The 20,787-nt window shown below is 43.9% G+C and overlaps 3 protein-coding genes across 3 annotated transcripts; 1 reads left to right on the top strand and 2 right to left on the bottom strand.

The window, feature by feature from the left end:
- The first annotated feature begins 130 nt into the window (after positions 1-130).
- On the top strand, positions 131-15,354 carry LOC115623261. Its single transcript, XM_030517530.1, has 18 exons — positions 131-279; positions 872-1,138; positions 1,215-1,291; positions 1,346-1,508; positions 1,568-1,678; positions 1,760-4,580; positions 6,061-6,921; positions 6,985-7,427; positions 7,520-8,560; positions 8,975-10,618; positions 10,677-10,853; positions 10,917-11,779; positions 11,838-12,594; positions 12,670-12,811; positions 12,876-13,234; positions 13,294-14,216; positions 14,408-14,860; positions 14,920-15,354. The coding sequence occupies exons 2-18, from the start codon at positions 1,031-1,033 to the stop codon at positions 15,038-15,040; spliced, it is 11,064 nt and encodes a 3,687-aa protein (XP_030373390.1). The 5' UTR covers positions 131-279; positions 872-1,030; the 3' UTR covers positions 15,041-15,354.
- Positions 15,355-17,067: 1,713 nt separating this feature from the next.
- LOC115623175 (cilia- and flagella-associated protein 58) lies at positions 17,068-19,678 on the bottom strand. Its single transcript, XM_030517392.1, has 4 exons — positions 18,367-19,678; positions 18,143-18,304; positions 17,675-18,012; positions 17,068-17,611 (listed from the first exon to the last, which is right to left on the bottom strand). The coding sequence occupies exons 1-4, from the start codon at positions 19,564-19,566 to the stop codon at positions 17,212-17,214; spliced, it is 2,100 nt and encodes a 699-aa protein (XP_030373252.1). The 5' UTR covers positions 19,567-19,678; the 3' UTR covers positions 17,068-17,211.
- An 87-nt stretch (positions 19,679-19,765) lies between these two features.
- On the bottom strand, positions 19,766-20,677 carry LOC115623177 (vesicle-associated membrane protein-associated protein A). Its single transcript, XM_030517397.1, has one exon. The coding sequence runs from the start codon at positions 20,589-20,591 to the stop codon at positions 19,869-19,871; it is 723 nt and encodes a 240-aa protein (XP_030373257.1). The 5' UTR covers positions 20,592-20,677; the 3' UTR covers positions 19,766-19,868.
- Positions 20,678-20,787: the final 110 nt, after the last annotated feature.

The raw sequence follows: 20,787 nt of genomic DNA, 5'->3' as shown, positions 1-20,787 counted from the left end.
ATCGCCACCAGCGTCCAACTTGAGGCCATCACTTTTCGCTTGGCAGACAGCTGATGAAAGAAAACAAAGCAAAATCAGTTGTTAATTCGCGATTGTTTATTTTCAAAATTATACCGTAAACTAAACGTAAAAATTGCACAATACAGTTGCTCTAAGCACTTGTACTTGCCGGCATTAATGTGATAGTCTGTGCCAAGCACGCGCATTTCCTGGAAAACTGTTTTTCGGCTTAACACACAAAATGGCGTTTTAAAAATTTGTTGCTGTTGTGCTCTAGGGGTAAGCCCTCTGTTGTTTTTCTGTTATTCGGCTATACTAGACGCTGCATTTACTGACAATTTGACTTCACACATGACTAATTTTTGCTATTTACGCAGTTCATAAATTCACGTTTTCGGCTCTTTTTGCATTATTGTTACAGGTGGGGCTTTTAAAGCCTATTTTAATATTTAATTTTCCAGCTTTTGCAGCTATGACAATAAGAAATACGATGATGTTATTTTTAACGAAAATGTACAATAGTTTTGTTTCAATCATATAAACTAGCACTAGCGCTTGGCAACTGACACGCTTTGCTATTATTTTTACTATTAATAGTAATGTAATAGTCAGACTGCCCCACACACGCACTTAATCTTATAAATGCAATCGCATTTCCAATGCTCTGACTCTGGCAAGTTATCAGCATCACCGGCAAGCCACTGACCACGCTTTTCTTTACACACGTTGCCCGGCCCCCAACTCTACAAAACACCCGCAAGCACTGCATACATGCATATGTACATACATACATACTTATGTATGTATATGAACCTACTTATGTATATATTGTAGTTTACTTATGCACTTGGCGATTGGCTTATAATTGCAGCTTGAACTGTTTGTCACGGTACCGCGCACTCAGTTGTTTTCCATCGTTCATCGAAGCCACAACATAACATTGCCTGTCGGAGAAGCAAAAATCTGCAAAAGTCTGCCCGATGCTAATGTGTGATGTGAAGACGTCGCACGCCTTTATCTGTGATTTGCCATGGCCGAGAAACAGCGTCAACTGCTGCTGGATACGTTGAGCAGACTTTGGAGCCATTATCTGCAAGCGAGCGAGTGCAACGATGGACCACAGTCATCTACTGTCAAGGTTTTGCCAGCCATTATTCGTTATACATATAGTATGTAAATATCTATAATATTTCCAATTATAATTTGACTTCCAGGAGCACTGGCTGTGGCTATTGCTGTACAACTTTCAGTTTTTAGACGATGAAACTTTGCAGGACACCAAGTTCAACAGGTGGGTTATCAAACTAGTGTTCATTTTAGATTGAGTATCTTTCAATTCTTGCAGCCTTTTTAATCTTATGCCTGAGGAATTGTGTTCCTATTTACTGGAGCAAGTTTATGAAATTATCAGTGCAGCTAAGCGCACCACAAATACAAATCAAGAAAACGAACAAGAGCCGGATGTAAACTGCATAAAAGAGCTCCGCAAGCAACACAACTTAGCACAGGTGAACCAATTGGAAGTTATTGGGTAGCCAGAAATGAAAAGCCATTCTTGTGTTTTTAGCTAATACTAAGTACTCCCAGTGATTGCAATAAAATCCTAGCCCTACGCACCTTTCTGACCAATGAGTTGGGCCAACATTTATTGGACTTTTTGCTACGGGTGGACATCAAGGTAAGAAAAGTTTCAAAATTAAAATAAGACAACTACTTCCAATCAATGGACTTCTTTAAAAGTTCTTTCATTTCTATACAGCACATTGCTTCGCAGAAGAGTTTGTGCCAACTATGTATAAACCTATTTCCTGACTGCAAATGGAGCGAGACAAACTCGCCGCTCCAGCCGCTTACAAGTTTGTCTGAGTTCATCGTTACTTTTCATTTAACCACTCAGCGCAGCAAGACGCGTAAGCAACCACATACAAACCACTCACAGCCACATCAACATCAGGAAGTAAAGCAGAAACATTTGGAATTAAAGCGCATCATATCAAGCGCGATTTATGACGATTTTGAAGGTTTCAAGAGTGCAAGTAAATCAAGCGATGATTTGGCATTGCTACTCATTCAATTATTGACGCGCTGCATCCATGCCGAACGCGATCCCAGCCTAAGCGTGGCTGTCCATAATTTCGCATTGGGCCATTTGTGCACCAGTGTCAATGATAATGAAACCCTTGATGCTAATGATGAGATCATCAAGTTTGAATTGCTGCAATTGATTACCCATTGCGTGAACAACTTCTATGCGCATGAGTTGCCACCCAATGTTCTAGACTTCAATGGCAATTTCAGTCAGCTGCTATACGCTTTAGCGGCAAATAGACGGAGCGTCATGTTGTCCCATGGAATTTTGTACATTATGTTTGGGACGCTGCACAATCTGGTTGAGTTGCTGAGCGCGCAACAGGAACAGGATGCGGTTAAGTTGTCCCAGATCGATGCCAGCAACTTCGATGCCTGTTTTGATGTCTTGCTTCAGCTACTACAGCCATCGGCATTAGCAGCTTTATCGGAAAAAACCTTGTCGGCACAGCAGCTACTCTTTCTTCACATATATAAGATTTTGCTGCGCCTCACTGACAATCTAGCGCGTCACGAACAGCAGTTGCAGTGCATCATGGAGAGCAGCAGCGTGTCGGGCGCGCAATTAAAACAACAGCCGCCACGTCACAAACGCCATCACATGCGGCAATTGCATTGCACTGGCAATTCACTGAGCTGCTACTTTCAGGGCAAACTCTACCAACTGGTGCCTCTGTTATGCCAAGAACTTCAGGAGCTTTCAGTGAGCAGTTTGCACCGCTCCGGCAGCTGTTGCTGTCATTACAATGCTGCCAACTATGCTATCTGCCTGAGACTGGCCACACAGCTATCGGGCAGCTATCAAAAAAGTGCCTATAAATTTCTGAACCTCAACGTACTGCACACAATATTCGTACGCGCCTTCACCACCTCATCGTTGAAAACACGCTCCGCGCTAAACTGCGTCAGTTGTGATGAGAAACTAAAGTCGCCACAATTCCACCGGGAGTTGCTACAAATTTATAAGACCAATTTTGAAACACGCATAGCTGCATCAACATTGGACACCATTTCGATGCTGCTGTTCCTCAAGCATCTCAAGCACATATCGTATTTGTTGACATACGATTTGGCGGCGGGTATTTTGGCTGAAGTAGTGCTGCCGATATTTCGTCACTATAAGACGCTTAGCACAAGCATCGCCAGAAAAGTAAAAGGCAATCAAAAGCTGCCGCCATTACATCTGCCCACTGAGAATGACAATCAGCGCGCTCTACACGAATGCCTCAGCATATTTGTGATGTATTTAAGTGATATACGTCTGGTGAAGGCCTTTTACAACGAAGAAAACATCCGACATATGGAAGATTTGTTAAGCGTACCAGAACTGCAGCGCGGAGTTTGCGATCTCATTAAGGTGGGCATTGATAATATTGCATTTCTGGGCGAAAATAGTCATGAGCAGATAGTACTGAGTCGTCGTCTAATACAATTACAATTAAATAGCAGCAATCGTGCCGCACAGCTATTTCATGCGCTCCTGCAACGATGCAGCAAGCAGATACCGTCGAGCAAATGGCCCATTTTCTGGTTAGATGAGTCGCAGATGCGTACACAGACGCTGCTGGAGGGTCACAAACCTGCCGATATACTCTACATAACTACCTTACAGTGGACACTCAATTATGAGCTGCTCAAGACTAGTCAATTCTTTTACAATGAGTTTGCCAAAATTTATTCGATACCTCTGACTGATAACGACTCGGAAATGGAGGTGGAGGAACAGGAACTGGAGCAGTCACCTAAGCTGAGACATGGCGATAAGACGATCGTCGATATACTCAAATTGAACTACAATGCATTGAGTTGTTACCTTCTGCTACCCACGGCCGCATTGCGCGCAACCACAACGACGCCTGCAGCGACGCCAACTCCGATGACGCCTCTACCTATGATCAATGGCGGCATCTGTACCTCAAGTTCATTGGGAATGCTCATCTCGCCATCTACGCCGTTGCCTACATTCAGTGCGCTGTCAATCTCCACAACGAACGCAACAAATTCGCTTGCTGATTCTACGCTCAACTACGCCTCTATTACCGACAACTATGCGCCCGACGCTCACTCTTTTCTGAAACGTCTTCAAGCCGTCGGTGAAACTGACGAGAGCATTGTGCTCTTCGATATACGCGCCAACAACATAGCCAAGAGTAGCAACAAGAAGCAGACTAACTCGCAGAATAACATCCGCAAAAACCACAGAGACAGCTTCGACTTTGCCAGTGACCCATTTAGAGAGCCGGCGAAGACATGCAACTTGGTGGCGTCATCACAAGATGACGTTGCCGCTGCCAGTCTTATTGGCAGACTTTTCAACATTGTCGGCGCGTTCTTCGGCGGCAGTCGCGCCAACAGCAACGAGTCGCTAGCACCGCACATTGATGCGGATCTACTGTGTCTTTTCGAACCGAGTGGCGATTGCAAGAAGTTGCTACTAAAACTCTTCGAAACGACCATGGCCATTTGCATCAAGGGATACCAAAATGAGGAAGGTGAGTGTCATAGAATCGACTATTCAGTTTTTCTAGGACAGAACATTTCCGCACCCAAGGCTGCCATAAAGGGATCATAAGGATCTTACAGTTTCCAGTTAACCGAATATTATTGCATTTTAAAGAAAACAAGATGACATTCAGAATGGGTTTTTTGAAGTTTTCTAGAATTAAAAGTTATATTAAGAAATATATTTCTTTGCAACAATTAAGTAATATTACATCACGCCATGGTTAATTAAAGCACTGTTAGAGGTATCTTGAGAAAATAAGAATCATATCTGTTTCCGAATTCGATTAAATGTTGTCAAAACTAATAAGTTATTCGGTTCAAAAATTTGGAATATGTACCTTATTTATTTAATTTGAATTAAAAGTTACTGAAACGGGAGGAGTCAAAAAATGTTATAGATGGTGAAGACCCTCAACGTTTTTGTCTTTAGATTTTTAAAGTTGTTCCAACCTCAATAAATATCAAGTAAGAATAAAAATTTACAAATTTATCTAACAACCTATTTATAATACAGAATCTCGAGACTATCCTAATCATAACAGTGTTGTCAACAGTTATGTTAATGGTTGGCTTAATTTATGCAGGTTAGATTAGTAAGACCCGTTCCCAAAGCTAACATTTATATTGCTCCTAGATTTCCAAGCCAACTACTACTATCAAGCCCATTATCTTTTTATACTATATGCTGGGTTTATTGTTATATCATTCGTACATAATTGCATTCCCATGCGAGCTATAATTTCATACGGAAATCATAAAAGCCATCCACTCTTCACAGGGTATAGTATTATCACCTAGCACCATAATATGTATATAGCTTAAACGCCTCTGTTTTCACCCGTAACATTCCGCGGCTAATGCGTTTCCAATGCAATTGACGAGTTCTTCGTTTGGATGGCTGGTCGGGCTGGTTGGGAAGCCTTTCAAGTGACACGACGAGAACAAAGCACACACATTCACTTAAAATCACTGAGGCGGCATGGTAGGAGGGTAAGGGAGCTTTGCGTGGGGCAATGTTAATAACGGTGTGCTGTGGTTGTCGTCTATGAGTTAATTATAAGCCAGCCGGTTACTCAGTCGGTCGATCTGTCGTTTATTTGTAGGATGAGTTAGTTTGTCGGACGAGTTAGTTTAGTTTAATTCCAACACTTTACAAGTGAACTGCGGCTGCTGCTGCTGCTGCCGCTTCTTCACACGCAACGCGATTGAATTTCTGAGCGTCGTGCGGTACGGTTGCACACGTTACAAAATTTCGAGCAAGCGGCATTGGCATTCCCATTAGGGCCACACTTTTGCTTTGGCTCTCGTCCGACACTGACGTCTGCTTGTATATGCCAACTACTATATTTGATGAAGATAAGAGAACCAACAAGTGCGTGTCATCTTATCAGATAGAAAATCACACTCTGACAAAGCTTATAAATACACTCTGTCTTTTCTTTCTCTCTGTTATCTCTGAACTTGCAGTGGAGAAGATGCAGAAGCATCTGCGGAAACTAAAGTCCATTCTACTGAGCAATGCGAGCGACAATTGGAAGGAGCATAGCGAGCAGCACGCCCGAGATAATACAATAATGCAGGCGCTGCAAACCCTACTCAAGATTGCTGAACTCTCCAACACACACCACGAGCCAGCGGCCATTGTCAGCAGCAGCGATCTAAACACGGCCGGCACATCTCCGTCAGCAACTACACAGGCGACACGTCCACGTGCCCGTTCATTCAACAGCGGCAGCAACTGCGCCGGCGTGGAGCTCCCCAAGCAGCAACAGCTTTCACAATCCCACTATCTCCTCCGGCCCAGCACACAGCTGCCGGCCAAGAATGCTATGGCCACGCCGCCCACGCCCAGACGTCCTATTTCGGGAGAAAGCGGTAACGATGTGGATTATTTCTCAACGCGTGCGTCGCTCGTATGTGCCGCGGATAGCGAACTGGAGTTCAGTGAGAACGACCAGGAGTATTATCTAACTGCTGATGAGGGCTATGAAGCTGATGGCGAAATACACGAGATGAGCGAATCCGAGTGCGAGATGAACGGGGCCGATAATGGCGGCGGTAGCGGTGGGAATAACGCCGACATGTGGCATTCATTTCAGCCTTCATCCCGCTATCGCACGCACATCATGCATGAAGGCTTAAGTCGCCTAGTTGTCGAAATACTCATCGAACTGTCTATGCTGTGCATGCGCAACCCCATCGGTTGGACAGAGAGTCTCACCCAGCTGGCTAATCGATTGTTTGTCATACGTGATTCGCTGGGCGGTCCTTTATGCCTGCTACGAGGATTTGCGCCTCTCTTAAGATGTAATGATGCGCGCCTGAGAGGTAATTCGACTGAGCTGGATTTTTTTTTAAATTGTCATATTTAAAATCGATATTTTCCCACAGAACTGCAACACTCCATATTGGAGCTGATCACCCATCTAAATACACCCGATGTTTTGCAGTGTTTCTTCAGCATCATGGCCTCCAAGCAACCACCAATGGACATACTAATGAAGTACTTGCATCACATAACGTCAGGATCGCTGCGCAAGGTACAGCCCTGCATGGAATTGGAATTTCCACTCATCATTGACGGCAAAATAATTGGCACTGCTGATCGTAACATCAGCACTCAAATCGATCGAGTTCGCAACTATCATTTGCAGTGTCAAACGACGACTCTCTTCACACGGGCGCCCATTATTGTTCCGGTTACCCATACACGCCTTTGGCATAGCGAAGGTCTAACAATATCACTCTGGCTGGAGTTAAAGGGTCAACAGTTCCATCGCAGCTGTACGCAATTGAATGACGATGACACACGATGTTCTGGTGAAGATTTGACGGTGAGTACGGAACTATATTCCCCAAAGAGAGTGGATGGAGTTTGGAAATAGAATCTTTTTTGGAACTAAACCAACATCTCTTCTGCTTACAGAAATCCCACATTGTGTCGATAGGCACTAATCAAGCGATGCTCAGTATTTACATAAGCAACAACATGCAACTGGTATTTGAAATGGTCAAGCCCAATGAGCAGTTACCCATGCGCAATTCTGCGATGGCTGAGGAGCCCATGGAATTAAACTCTCCTCAGTCACCGCAACAACCACAGCCCGATGAGCAAACCTTGAATGCTAATAACAATGGCTTTCGTCAAGCTCTCAAACAAACTAAAATGGCTTTGCTCAATAGCATTGGTCAGATGCACTTTCTCAATGGTATTCATGGAACGCATGGCGATGGCAACGATGGCTGTGCTTATTATGAAGGGGCTAGCGTTGAATTTAAATATTTGCGATTGCCACGTAATAAATGGACACATTTGCTGTTTGCGATTGACAATCAAGCTGATAGTCTGTCCATTGGCGTGCACATGGATGGTCTGGAGCAGCATACAGTGGTGTTACCTTTCCAGAATTTTCGAGTGGCCACACGCTCACACAGCTTTCAAATGCTGGCCGTTGGCGATGGGGTTGCGGCGCGCACTGGGACTGTCAACAACAACAGCCACAATAATTCGAACTACTGCAATGAATCGCGCTCCACTTTGGACGGCTGTGCGCCCCGCTATAGTCTCGCCAATTTGATGCTATTTAAGCGCAAACTCAAAGAACGCGCCTGTTTGCTTAACTTGACCGCCATGGGACCGGACTTTACAGAATTCACACAGTGTCAGGTGGCCAATTGGAAGCCCAACTATGGGTACTTAAATTTGAGCAAGCTCAGCACGCCTAGTTTCGGCAACTTTGCAGAAGCTATGAAGCTGTTAAGGCAGGCACGCGTTCTAGTCTACACAGCCCAAAACCCAGAACTGGTCATGGGCTATGACGCAAGCCAGGAACTGGACAATGCTAACTACGGTCAGCCGTTTGGACATATTCTGTATGGTGAGCTGTTGCAGCAACAACTACAAACACTACAGACGGCTACAATGCTTTCCGGTGGATTGCCTGCAATGCTGTATCTATTTGCGAGGGTGAGTTGGTTTCGCCAAGATAACGCTAAGGCATACTAACAGCTTGCTTAGAAGCCTTATATACTTCAACGCCCTCTTTATTGCATAACGAAAGTTGAGCAGTTTATGTTTAAGAGAGTAAGCTGGATTCACCATGTGATAAATTCGGAACCATATTTTTGCCAGGTTATATATGTATTTACATATACAAACAATGTGAGCTTGCTTCTACGTTCATTTTACATTATTACTTGGAACGAATTTATGGAATGAGTTTCGAGCTATGAGCCTAACCTAGCTTATTACAAAAATGTGAACGTAAATGTAAATAACTTACCTAAGAGCGAACATTTGTAGAGCTATTAATTTAATGCTTTTTTACTCATCAAGATGGCTTCTACTTACACACATAGAACTGATTTTGTAATCTTGCAGGTTGTCGAGGTCAGCAGCAATGCCAATACACAGGCCTTAGCCTTGAACCTACTACTGCACGTTGCGCATTCAGATACCCAACTCTACACGGAGTTTCAGCGGCAGGACTACATGAGCCTCATTGGCTATGTCATCAAATCGGAACGCTGCTCCAAGGATGTGTTGCTGTTGCGCAGCATTTTAAACAATGCCTGCTCACAAACGCTGATTAACCGCAAGGGAGATACGCTGCATGTGGTTGAGACGACGATAGCCACTTTGGTTTATCCACAGCTGCTACTCGCCGTGCTGCAACGCTATTCGGATTGGCATCGCTCTGGCGCCGATCATTCTGATGTGTTGGATATGCTGTTTCGTAGCATATTGGCGCTCACTCGCGACAAGCATCCGCATCGCGACTTCAACATGGAGCAATTGCTAAAGGCAGGCCTATTGCGTTCGCTGCTCAATTTGTGCAAGGTTTATGTGATTGAGTCGCCCAATCCTGTGCATATTTCAAAATATGCTGCCGAATGCTTTGTACAAATTCTGGCTGTCTTTGCCGGTTCACCGCCATCGCCTTCACTTCTAGACGAGATAATGAAATTGCTATTGTTGTTGCAGAAGCCCAGCGAGTGTTATGTTACCCACGATCGCGCCAACTTTTACTTTTTGCTGACGCCACAACCTCCCGCACGAGAACGCTCTCTGGTGGCTGCCAATTTGAGTCGCGTAACGACACCCTTTCGACGAAATCCACTGCGTGCACATCCGGGCGTGGCGCAACCAGCTCAAACCCCTGATATTGATGCCCAAAGAGCGGAGAGGATTAAGCGCTTACGTCGTCTGCATGCATCCGGATCTGCCTACAGGCGCGCTATTAACGAATTCGAGGAGAATTTGGAGAATGTTGCAGACTGTTCAAATTTAAATAAGTCGGCTTTACGTCTGCTCAGTCCAGTGGAAGCGACGCGGTGGCGTCTGAAATTCAAGCGTCATCGAGGTTCCCAATCCAGTCCAAAGAGCCACAGTCCCAAGAAGATAGCCCGTCGTCGCGTGCATGTGAATACGTCGAGAACATGGCAGCCTTCTAGTCATAGCACGCCTTCAGCTAGCAACAACCACCACTCTGGTCAGAAACTATCAGCTCATCATACGCTGCGGCACCCTGTTAAAACTGACTTCTACGATTCAATGGGCATCATCACATTGCAGCGCGGTCTACTTACCCTGCTTAAGGACTTCCTGTGCCTGCTACCAGACTCGGCTGTGGACGAGGTGCTCAAACACTATGTACGGCTCGAATTCTTATTGGTACTGTCCAATCACCAGAGCTCTTCCGTCCGCACAGCGATAATAAGACTACTATCAGCACTAACACAACGTCTAGCGCCCAGTGAGCTGCTCTCGGCTACCAAGCAACTTTATCCCTTACATCTGGCCAATCAACTTACGATACACAATAGTGACGAGCAAATGTTTGAGGCATGCGTAGCCTGGGTCAGTGGCATTCCTGGAAATTTGGACACCTTTCTAAACTGTGACACCAAGCTGTGCATACGTCAACGCTTTGGCATCCAGGCTGTGGTGGCCATTGCCATGAAGAACAATAATTGGGGCAGCGAGGACCGTGTTTTTAAAACCCTACAACGCTTGTATCTGCATGTGAGTAAATAGAGCCAGCATATCCATTTAATTAGCTATATATGGGACTTAATTTCAGAATCCCAACGAGCAGCAAAATATCATCGAAGCTGGACTGCTTCAATGCGCTGTTAAAGCCTTGCATAATATATATTCGCTACGTCTCAGCGCAACGAACATGAATCAGGATCAGGCCATAGTCGAACTTCTGGGCAGTGTTGGCGAGATATCTCTTAAGTCTGTGGGACAAATCAATGTAGGTTCGGGGATAAACATAAATAAATTAGCTATTTGTGAAAACTTTACTCTCTCCTTTCAGATCGTGTGGGACATATTGAATATGCTCACATTTTATCAGGACAAGCAACCACCGCTGATTGTTCGCAGTTTTCGTGCCGTACAGGCGCTTCTTCAGCTCAACTGGCTCAACATGTTCTTCGTGCCGACGAACGTGCCTTGGAGCTATCGGGTGACCACGCTGTCGGACTGCGCCCTTAGTCTGGCCGAATGTCGCACGCGACTCGAGCTGCTGGTCGATCGATGTGCGCAGTATTTTACAGCCAGCAATTGCGACGCCAACTATGTGGCAAGTGTACCGGAATTGTCGCTATTTGAGCTGCTCGTTTCCTATGGGATTTCGACCAATCAGCGCTGCAATAATTTTATAGCTTGGGGTCTGCAGCCGTCGCGACCGCGTGAATTGCGCGCCTTTATTGTGGACGCTCTATGGATCTCTTGTCAGGATGACTCTCAACCCGCAATTATTTGCGATGGCAAGATGATTAAGGCGCTGTTGTGGCTTAGCTTATTGGAGGATTTGGTGGAGCCAATTGCCAATTTGCCACGCTTGTGTCAAGTGTTGGGCATCAATGAGCACGACTCTACATGGAATCTGGAGCACGAATTGGAGCGCATCGATGTGAATCGTAGTAATATATCGGCTAAGCAGAAAACATTGCTGGAAAAGACGATATTTAAATTTGAAGTGCTGGTGCAGCACAGCATTGAAACATCGATGGTCACAACGCGACGTGTAGCCGAACTGCAGAATGCTGAACGTAAGCTTCTCATGTGCCACATGAAGGACTACGATGATACATATACATACAACAAATGGTTGGAGATCATAAGACGGATGACCCACGAGGGTGCACCCTGGTATTCCAGCGAACGTGCCGAGTGGTAAGTAAGCTCATAATTGCTCTTAAATTCTCTAAGAATTGATCTTCCCCTCGCTTAGCTCCTGGGAATTGGATGACACGGAAGGACCATCGCGCGTTCACACGCGCCTCAGACGTTGTCATTTGGATATTCCTAAACGTTTCTTTATGACCGAGTATCGCGGGCAGTCTCGGGCTTGCTCTGACGAATCGGATGCTCATGTTCGTCCGCTGGATTATCTTATTAGCAGCTACGATCAGCAACTGAACATATCGCTTAACTCACATATACTCTACAATTTTCCCGCCAAGTTGCTACCCATTGATGGGGAGATTGACGGAGAAATCATTATAACCGATCACAAGCTTTACTTTTTGGCCACATATCGTTGTAAATACTTTAACGTGAACTGTGATATTGCAAACATTACGGAAATCTGGCTAAAGCGCTACCAGCACCAGGAAAAGGCTTTTGAGATATTTCTCGACACGAACAAATCGTTACTCTTCTCATTGCAAAATGCCGACGACTGGAAGATAATGTGCGACGTATTCTGTGATAAAATAGTGACGACGCCGGACAACGGCAAGGTGCTGGCCATTACTCAACAATGGCGCGAGGGTCTATTAACCAATTGGGAGTATCTGATGACATTAAATCAAATAGCCGGACGCACTTACAACGATCTCATGCAGTACCCGGTATTTCCCTGGGTATTGTCCAATTACAAATCCGACTTTCTCGATTTGTGTGAGCCACAAAACTTTAGACGTCTGGCGCGACCCATTGCAGTGCAGTTGGAGGAGAACGAGCAGCACTACATTAACAACTATACCGTAAGTTAACAATGTACCTTTATATGTGTAATATTGTATTATCTGCAATAATTCCCTCTTACTACTTTTATGCAGTATATCAACAACACCAATACAAATATGGGATCTTTAATACTGAAGCCATACCACTATAGCTCTCATTATTCGAACTCTGGCACGGTTTTACATTTTCTGGTGCGTGTACCGCCCTTCACCACCTACTTTCTGCGATACCAAGGTAACGATTTTTCATTCCAGATTGTTCAAAGAGAAATTTCACATATCTTCCCCTTCTTTTTTAGACAACAATTTTGATTTGCCAGATCGCACATTTCACGCACTGAGCACTACCTGGTGCCTGGCTAGCCGGGACAGCCCCACAGACGTTAAGGAGCTCATACCAGAATTCTTTTGCCTGCCCGAGATGTTTGAAAATTTTGAACGTTTTAACTTCGGCTTGCGACAAAATGGTGAACGCGTCGAGGATGTTCTGCTCCCAAATTGGTGTCAAAAAGATCCTCGACTTTTTGTGCTCATACATCGTCAAGCGTTGGAATCGGAACTGGTGCGCAATAATCTCCACCATTGGATTGATTTGATTTTTGGTTACAAGCAAACTGGTGAGAGTGCCGTAGAAGCCATCAATGTATTCCATCCAGCAGTAAGTAACAAATCGTAACCTAGCGCTATTCAGTTCTAATGCTTTTTTATAAAATGCAGACCTATGCCGTCTTTCTGGAGTCCGAAATCAGTGATCCCATTGAACGTGATGCTGTGCATACCATGGTGAAGACGTATGGTCAAATGCCACGCCAACTCTTTAAATCGCCGCATTCAGCAACTAAGGCAATGGACTACTCGTTAGTGGACAAGCCCATTGTGTCGACTGTGAAAGGACTTCGTTGGGGTGTCTATGTTGGTTCACCACAGCTTAAGGCACAACCCTCACTGGCCGACATTCGCAAAATACCTGGCACCGAACGCCTAGTTAGCTTCAGCAATACGAATGTTGTGTATGCATTGCCTGCTCGTGCCTTCGTCATGCAAGGTGCCGAGCCAGATACATACAATGTGGTATCCTGGGGCTACGACGACCGTCTAGTGCGTATTCAGCCTTTAAACAAGCCTCAGGCGAAGCCCAAAAACCTGCTCCACAATGGCAACTTTGATGACATCACCGCCTGTGGCTGCGATGTTAACTGCAATCAGTTATGGCTGGGACATAAGTCCGGACGCATCAGCGTTTACAAATGTTCGAGTGGTGTGGAAGCGCAACAGCGAGGCAACGGCACCAAGAGCCGTCAGAGTTATGTACGCCTTCGCCTATCTTACAACTCCGCCTTTCGTAAAATGACTACGAAAAGTGTGGGAAAGGTCGAAACGGAACTGGATCATGACACTAGTGTGGGTGGTGGTGCTGCTGGTGCTGGCATTGGCATGTCAGCATCTTGCGTTTCATCTGTGGGAAGTACTTTGAGCAACAGCGATGCCCTGCAACGTGATGGCGCCGATCTGAGCTGGGTTGGACCCACTGTGTTGGTGAGACATTCGGATGAGATCACTTGCATTACGCTCTCTGTGGAATTTAAAATTGCCGTGACTGCTGGCCGCGATGGTATTGCCGTCATTTGGGATCTCAATGAGTAAGGAATTTTAAGAAGTCCGCTATTTCTTTATACCTGTACCCGAAAACTTAAAGAACCATATGCGCAACCAACTTTATTTTATTTGAGCGACTGCGATGGAGAGAGTGCTGGGTACAGAGTGTACAAGAGTCGGACGCAACTTTTAAGTTTAACTTATTTCTAAGTCTGAAATATCATCTGTCTTACAGCTGGAGTTATGTTCGCACAATAGCGCGACCTGCCGAAATCCATCAGTCGCCGATCACACACATTGCCATCAGTCCTACCTTGGGCGATATTGTCACCGTGCACACATTGCCGCACCAAAGCGCAGATACCGTTGATGCGGCAGCGCAGTCTCCGCCCAGGATGGCGGCCGATGAATGCTTCGAAGTGACCGAAGAGAGTCTCGATGATTTCGTGAATGTCAACGTCAATCCCAACGGTAAATCCATCCTACGCTTGCACTCCGTCAATGCCCATTATGTACAGCATTTGGTGCATGAGGATCGCATACAGGCCGTTTGCTATTCATATATCAAGGAGGGCGTGGGAGTGAATGTGATTGCCACAGCCGTGGAGGGCGGATTTGTACGCTTCTGGTCCAGCTGGGATCTAAGCTTTGTGGGTGAACTTGTCACGGGCATCGCACCTATCAAAAGGTGAGTTATGACCTCCAATTATTAAGCAATATTAAAGGAATTATTTATTTATTTTACAGCATCACATACTCTACACATCAGCACTTGGTGGTGCTCACACGCGATTCTCACATACAGGTTTGGGAATCGGAAGGACTATATGGAAATGCCCCAAAATTTCCGCAAATCGTGTATAAGTAACAGCATAGTGAACAACAAACATTTATACTCTTAACGCTAGCATATCAATGACAGACACATAATGTTTCTGGGCTGCTGAATCAAACATATTGAATGAATAAAATAGATCGGTATTGTTAAGTTATTAGCTTTAAGTAAATAGTGCTGGAACTTCAAATATTTGTAACGGACAAATTCTGTTTTAGTTTAGAGCCCGAATGGTTATTGCATCAATACCTGTGCTGCCTTGAATTGTTAATTATATCAATATGGAAAAAAGTTTTCGTTTGCCAAATGTAATTTCACAACTTTTCTATTAAATGTTTTAAACAAAAGCACTGAAAATATATAAAACTATTTAAAATGTCAAATGACACTTTTTAGGATATAAAACGGTTTGCCCTGATTAATGGGCGGAAATTTGGACACAAGTATCCTGTAAGAGTGTGGGTTTGCGACAAGAAGTGGTTTTTGAAACTTCGAGCTCCAAAAGGGGGAAAGAGTCTTCAAAGTTTATGTGAAAAATGTGCAATTTTCAGCCGATCGACTTTAAACTTAGTTTGTATACTCTCAGAAAAAAGACGACGCTAACTTTTGGCCTGAGTTATCGTTGTTTTAACATTTCTTCATGTTTTTTTTTTCAAGTTTTAAGTGTGTGTGATTTACAAAATATACGTACTACAGAAAGATGAGCAATGCTAGCTAGTTAAATATAAAAGAACTTCTTGCCGGGATAGTATTAGGTATTTTTTCACGGTAGAAAACATTTGTATAGCATGTACCCAAAAGGTAAAAGGCTAATAGAGTTTTGAGCGAATGTATGTAACAGGCAAAGTATATGCATACATACATATATTCTTGATCAGCATGACGAGACGAGTCGATCTATGTCTGTCTGTCCGTCCATCCGTATGAACACCTGGGTTTCAGAGACTCTAAGAGCTAGAGACACCAAATTTTTCTTTTATTTTTTTCACCTCTATCTCGGACACTATGAGATGTTTAGTCCAAGATGCCTTATGCAGAAAATCAATTTTGGCATTTCCCTCCCTCTCCAGCGCAATTAGAGATTTTCCATAACTCCCGCATTTCTTGGAACTTTATGTTCGGCAATAACCTCCAGTTAGTGATTATAAGTCCGTATGCTGAGTTTCATTATGATTGACCGACTTAACATGAAGTTATAGCTATATACATATATAATCACTGCCCAACCACTGGTAGCGGCTGTTGTTTTCGTTGCTGCTTTGACATACACAAACATGCATAAACACGCATAGACGCAATTTATATGTCAGTATGCATTTATACACTCTTTATGTGAATTCGAATACTAAAGGAGGTAAAATATATCAATTTTTTTTAATTTCTATAAAACAGAGTATTTCAAAGTCGGGAAACCCGGGAAATCCACTTGCTTAATCACCAATATACCTAAAGCGACTTTACTCTGTACAATATTTTGGTCCTTAAAATATGATTATAAAGGCACAAATGTAGAATTTGTGCCTATTATATTCCAAGGCACAAGATGTGAAAAACCGCTTTATTTCAAAATGTTCAGAAAAGGTTTGATTAAAATATTATTTGCAGAATTTTGAGAGTCAGTCTGTTTTCAAATATACTAAATTATGCTTACTATCGTAATACCCCTTACAATTATTTATTTAGTTAAACTTAAAGACAAATTCTGACCTATTTTGGTTGGAAAGAAAATTATCCCCGCGCTTTTCAAAATGATTTAATTCATACACAAATGCCAAATAAACCATTTAATTTTATAATTTGTTTTTAAAAATTGGTGTATAAATGCGTACACATACAAATAATTAAATTTCAACAGATAAATTGCGCGAAAGGTACCTATCTGTTTTCAAATATTCTAACTTTTGGTTACAGTAATACCTATATAAAATTATTTCTTTATTCAAAGTTAAAGACAAATTTTAACTTATTTGTTTGGAAAGAAATTGATCCCCAGGAACGCGCTTTTCAAAATAATTTCATTCATACACAAATGCCAAGTTTTTCAATAATAAACCATTTAATTTTACAAATGTGTGTATAAATGCATACACATACAAATAATTACTATTAAATTTTAGCAGATAAATTGATCGAAAAGTACTTAATCTAAAAGCATGACTATAACGTATAATTTGGTCGATTTGGTTGATTCTGCTGACATAACATCAGGACTTCCAGGGTGGCTTAGACTGACGTTTGCTGAGCCTATCTTTTTCCGTCTTGCTGAAGGATTTCGCACCCAGCGCAAGTATCTCGTCCAGCCTGTCGAAGTCACTGGGGGATTTGCTCAGTAATAGTTCGATATAGGCTTGTAGCTTGTCCATGGGTGATGCTGGATCGCGCTTGCCCACCACATCCAAATTGTTTTTCTCGGTCGAGTTGCTGCGCTGACTTTTGCTCGTCTTTGGTGTGTCGGCATAATGGCGCGCAGTGTTTAGCTCTGGCGATTCGCTCTCCGTATCGCTCGTCATTACCTGACCTGTGTGATTGGGTGAGGTGAGTATGGCGAGTGCTTGTTGCCATTGCGCCTCCATGACGCCGTGCAGCTTCTCCGCAATGTCGGCACTAAAATGGTAAAACGATTATAAGTATATCTATAATTTAGAACATAGCTTATGCAAAACATACCGTTTTGTCTTGTAGCTGGACAGCTTAAGTTCCAATTCTTCTATACTCTTAGATGCATTAGCCAGCTGCAGACGATAGAGTTCGACTTCCTTGTTGTGTTTTTCCTGTACGAGATTTAATTCCAAATTATTCTTTTCGTTTATCATTTCCAACTGCTTGACCGCACGGTCCGCTATCAAACGTTCACGCTCGCGTGCTTCTGTTTTTAGCTGATCCGCGGATTTGTCCAGCTGCTCTTGAAAGTCCTTCAGTTTGTGTGCGACAACGTTTTCCAATTGCTGCTGGTAGTGAAGTTTCAACGTTTTCTGTTGCGTCTCCAATTTCTTTTTTAAATTAGTCTGTGGAGAATTTTGTAAATTAGCTACTTATGAAATCCCAGACCAAAACCAATTTCAACCAAATTGACGTTTAATCCGATTTTTTTGATTAAATAAAACTCCCAAATCATCCAAATCTCTGTTAGCTCACCTCAATCTCTGTAAGGTTGGCCAGTGTTTCCTGCAATGATTTACGTTGCGTTTCAAGTGCATCCGCACGCGTTTTTTGTTTCTGATGATATTCTTGCAGCATTTCCTTTTGATGCCTTAATGTAGTGTTCTCCTTCTCCAGTTCCTCTATATGCGCTTTTAGCTGGGCAATATAATAATATACGTACTTATTTCATTATTTTTTAATTATAGTTGTATATTTACCTTTCCCTGCTGATAATCCACTTTGGCAAATTTATCACGCACTTTCGTGAGCTCAGCATGTGCCATTTCTTCGGCGCGCTTAGTGCCATGCAGCTGAATCTCCAGCTCTTCCACTTGCCGCGATGATTCGCTTGCCTGTCGCACCTGTTTCTGTAGCTCCGATTCCAACCTTTCGATTTTCTCCTGGAACTTGGTTGCCAAGCCGACTGCCTGCGCCAGCTCATGCTGAAGTCCATCCATTTTACCATTGTACTCATTGCGCTCCATTTCCAGTCGATGCAACGCATCGCGCAGCTGTTGTACTTCCAGATTAAGACTCTTGTTGGCCTGTTCGGCGCTGGCCAAAGCCGTATCCTTTGAGCGATCCACTTCAATGGCCACCGAAATTCGTTGCTCGTATTCCAGCAACTGGGACTGTAATGCCTGTACAGTCTTCTCCAAATGCTGGCGGCGCAGCTGCTCCTCCTTTAAGGTATTGCTTTGTTGCGCGGACACTGTACTATTTGGCAAAACAGTGCCTGCCAGATTGCTTCTACCCCAAAGCTCGCTAAGACTTATTAGATTCCTTTCACCAGAACTGACATATGCACTTCGCATGGGTTCCGCTTCACGCTGCGAGTTCAGTTCACTGGGCAATGAGGTAGCCAGTGGCTCCTGCCTGCCTACCCCAGAGAAGGCCGAAGGCGTTCTCTCACGCAAATAGTTGTCGCTGTGATGCTGCCAGGAAGGTAAATTGTACGGATTCTGGTCGTCCAGATAGTTGTCGATTTCGAGCAATATATTGTCTACAATCGCGCCACCGGCATCGCTTCTGCATGGTACATTAGACGGTGGCTCTACCGAACCACTCTTTGGTGTCGAATGGACCAATTTTTGCATCTCACGTGTTCTTTTATTGCTGCCATCAATGGTGCGCACAGTATTGTTGGAAATGGTGGAAATATCCGAGAGTGCTTCTAATTGGTTATCGACGAGCTCCAAGTTTTGCAATCGGGAGTTAATGTGATTCAGTTCGGTTTTCTTGTGAGGCGGTAGAAATTGATAGGCATTTGTCGTTGGCGCGGGAGGTGGAGGCATGGCAAGGGCATCTGCAGCTGCGCTCATTTTGGCCTGCAAGAACAAGCGCTCTGCTGTATCGACGTAGAAGTTGGGCGGTATCAGCAACAAAAGATCCGTATCGTCGGTGTCAGTATCACTCATTACAGAGGCATTGTTGATATTATGCAGTTTTTAACTAAACATGGCTTATAAACAAAACGCAAACCCAAGCCACTCGTTGCTATGCAACCAATGCGGCGTTGCCACCCGCCGCGGTCTACTGCACTCCTGCAGTTTCAGACCACTGAGCTTTTGTACGCCATCAAAATACCAAGTACACGTTTAAATAAAACCAAATTTCTTTGGCTGTGACGTTAATAATAAGTTCATTCATTTATTTGACAAAAAATTTCGCTGCGCTGTATTTAATATAATCTCGCCTTGTTTCCATGTCTAGGTTTACCCTACATATAATAATGCTTGCCCAATATGAAGCCAACAATGGCACATATCATGGATAGAATGGTAGCTATCCAATAAAACAACTTGCGTCGCTTCAATTGAACCATGGCACCTCCAACAGCAGACGTGTTCGGCTCATCCTTGGCCTTGCGAAGTGTCTTGAGCTCCTGTTTCATGTAGAGGCGCTCTTCTTCAAGAACGCTGATCTTTTGCTTTAGTTTGTCGACTTTGGCCGGCTCTGCGTCCTTTGCTTCGCAGTCGCTATCCTCACGACTGCTAATTTTTGTGTCTAGACCCCCGGCTTCTCGCAAGGTTTCCGAATCATCTTCCTTGTCGTTATTATTCTTGCTCGACAGAAGCTCGCACTTCACCCTCGTGTCCCAGATCTGCTCCGGCTTAAGTGCCTTCCAGAATTCTTGCAACTCAATGTTCTCGGTTGCCAATGCAGCCTGAATCAGGAATTTGTGACGCTTCTGCTTTACCTCTGACTGGACCATCGGCTGCATATATATTTCAATATTTAGCGACTTTCCAGGTCCAATGATTCCTATGTTTGGGCGCACGTAGAACAAACGTGGAGAAGTTGTCTTCATCTTGAAGGATACCCACACCTGCTTGTTGGGATTGGTCAACAATATATTTTGGCAAACTGAGCGGTTAAATGGTCCTTTGAACACCAGTTCGTCGGCAGGCTGCAGCAGCAGCATTTCTGGTTTCCTGGCCATATCGATGCGCGACGTTCAGAAGTTTTTGTTATTTCGTCAAAATATTTTAAACTTTTTTTCCCAGAAATCAAAACCGATGTACTTCCAAAGTAATAATAAAAAGCCGTTGTTGGCACTGACAGCAACCAGTGCTGCGAAGTGAATGTCAACAGCTACTACATATGTATGTGTTCGTGCTCACAGCTGTCGACTGTAA

Source organism: Scaptodrosophila lebanonensis, unplaced genomic scaffold (assembly GCF_003285725.1).
Source record: "Scaptodrosophila lebanonensis strain 11010-0011.00,11010-0021.00 unplaced genomic scaffold, SlebRS2 tig00000043-arrow-pilon, whole genome shotgun sequence".
In the NCBI taxonomy this organism is placed as follows: Eukaryota; Metazoa; Arthropoda; class Insecta; order Diptera; family Drosophilidae; genus Scaptodrosophila; species Scaptodrosophila lebanonensis.
The sequence above is the reverse complement of the archived record's forward strand: the minus strand, read 5'-3'. Positions and strand labels throughout refer to the sequence as shown.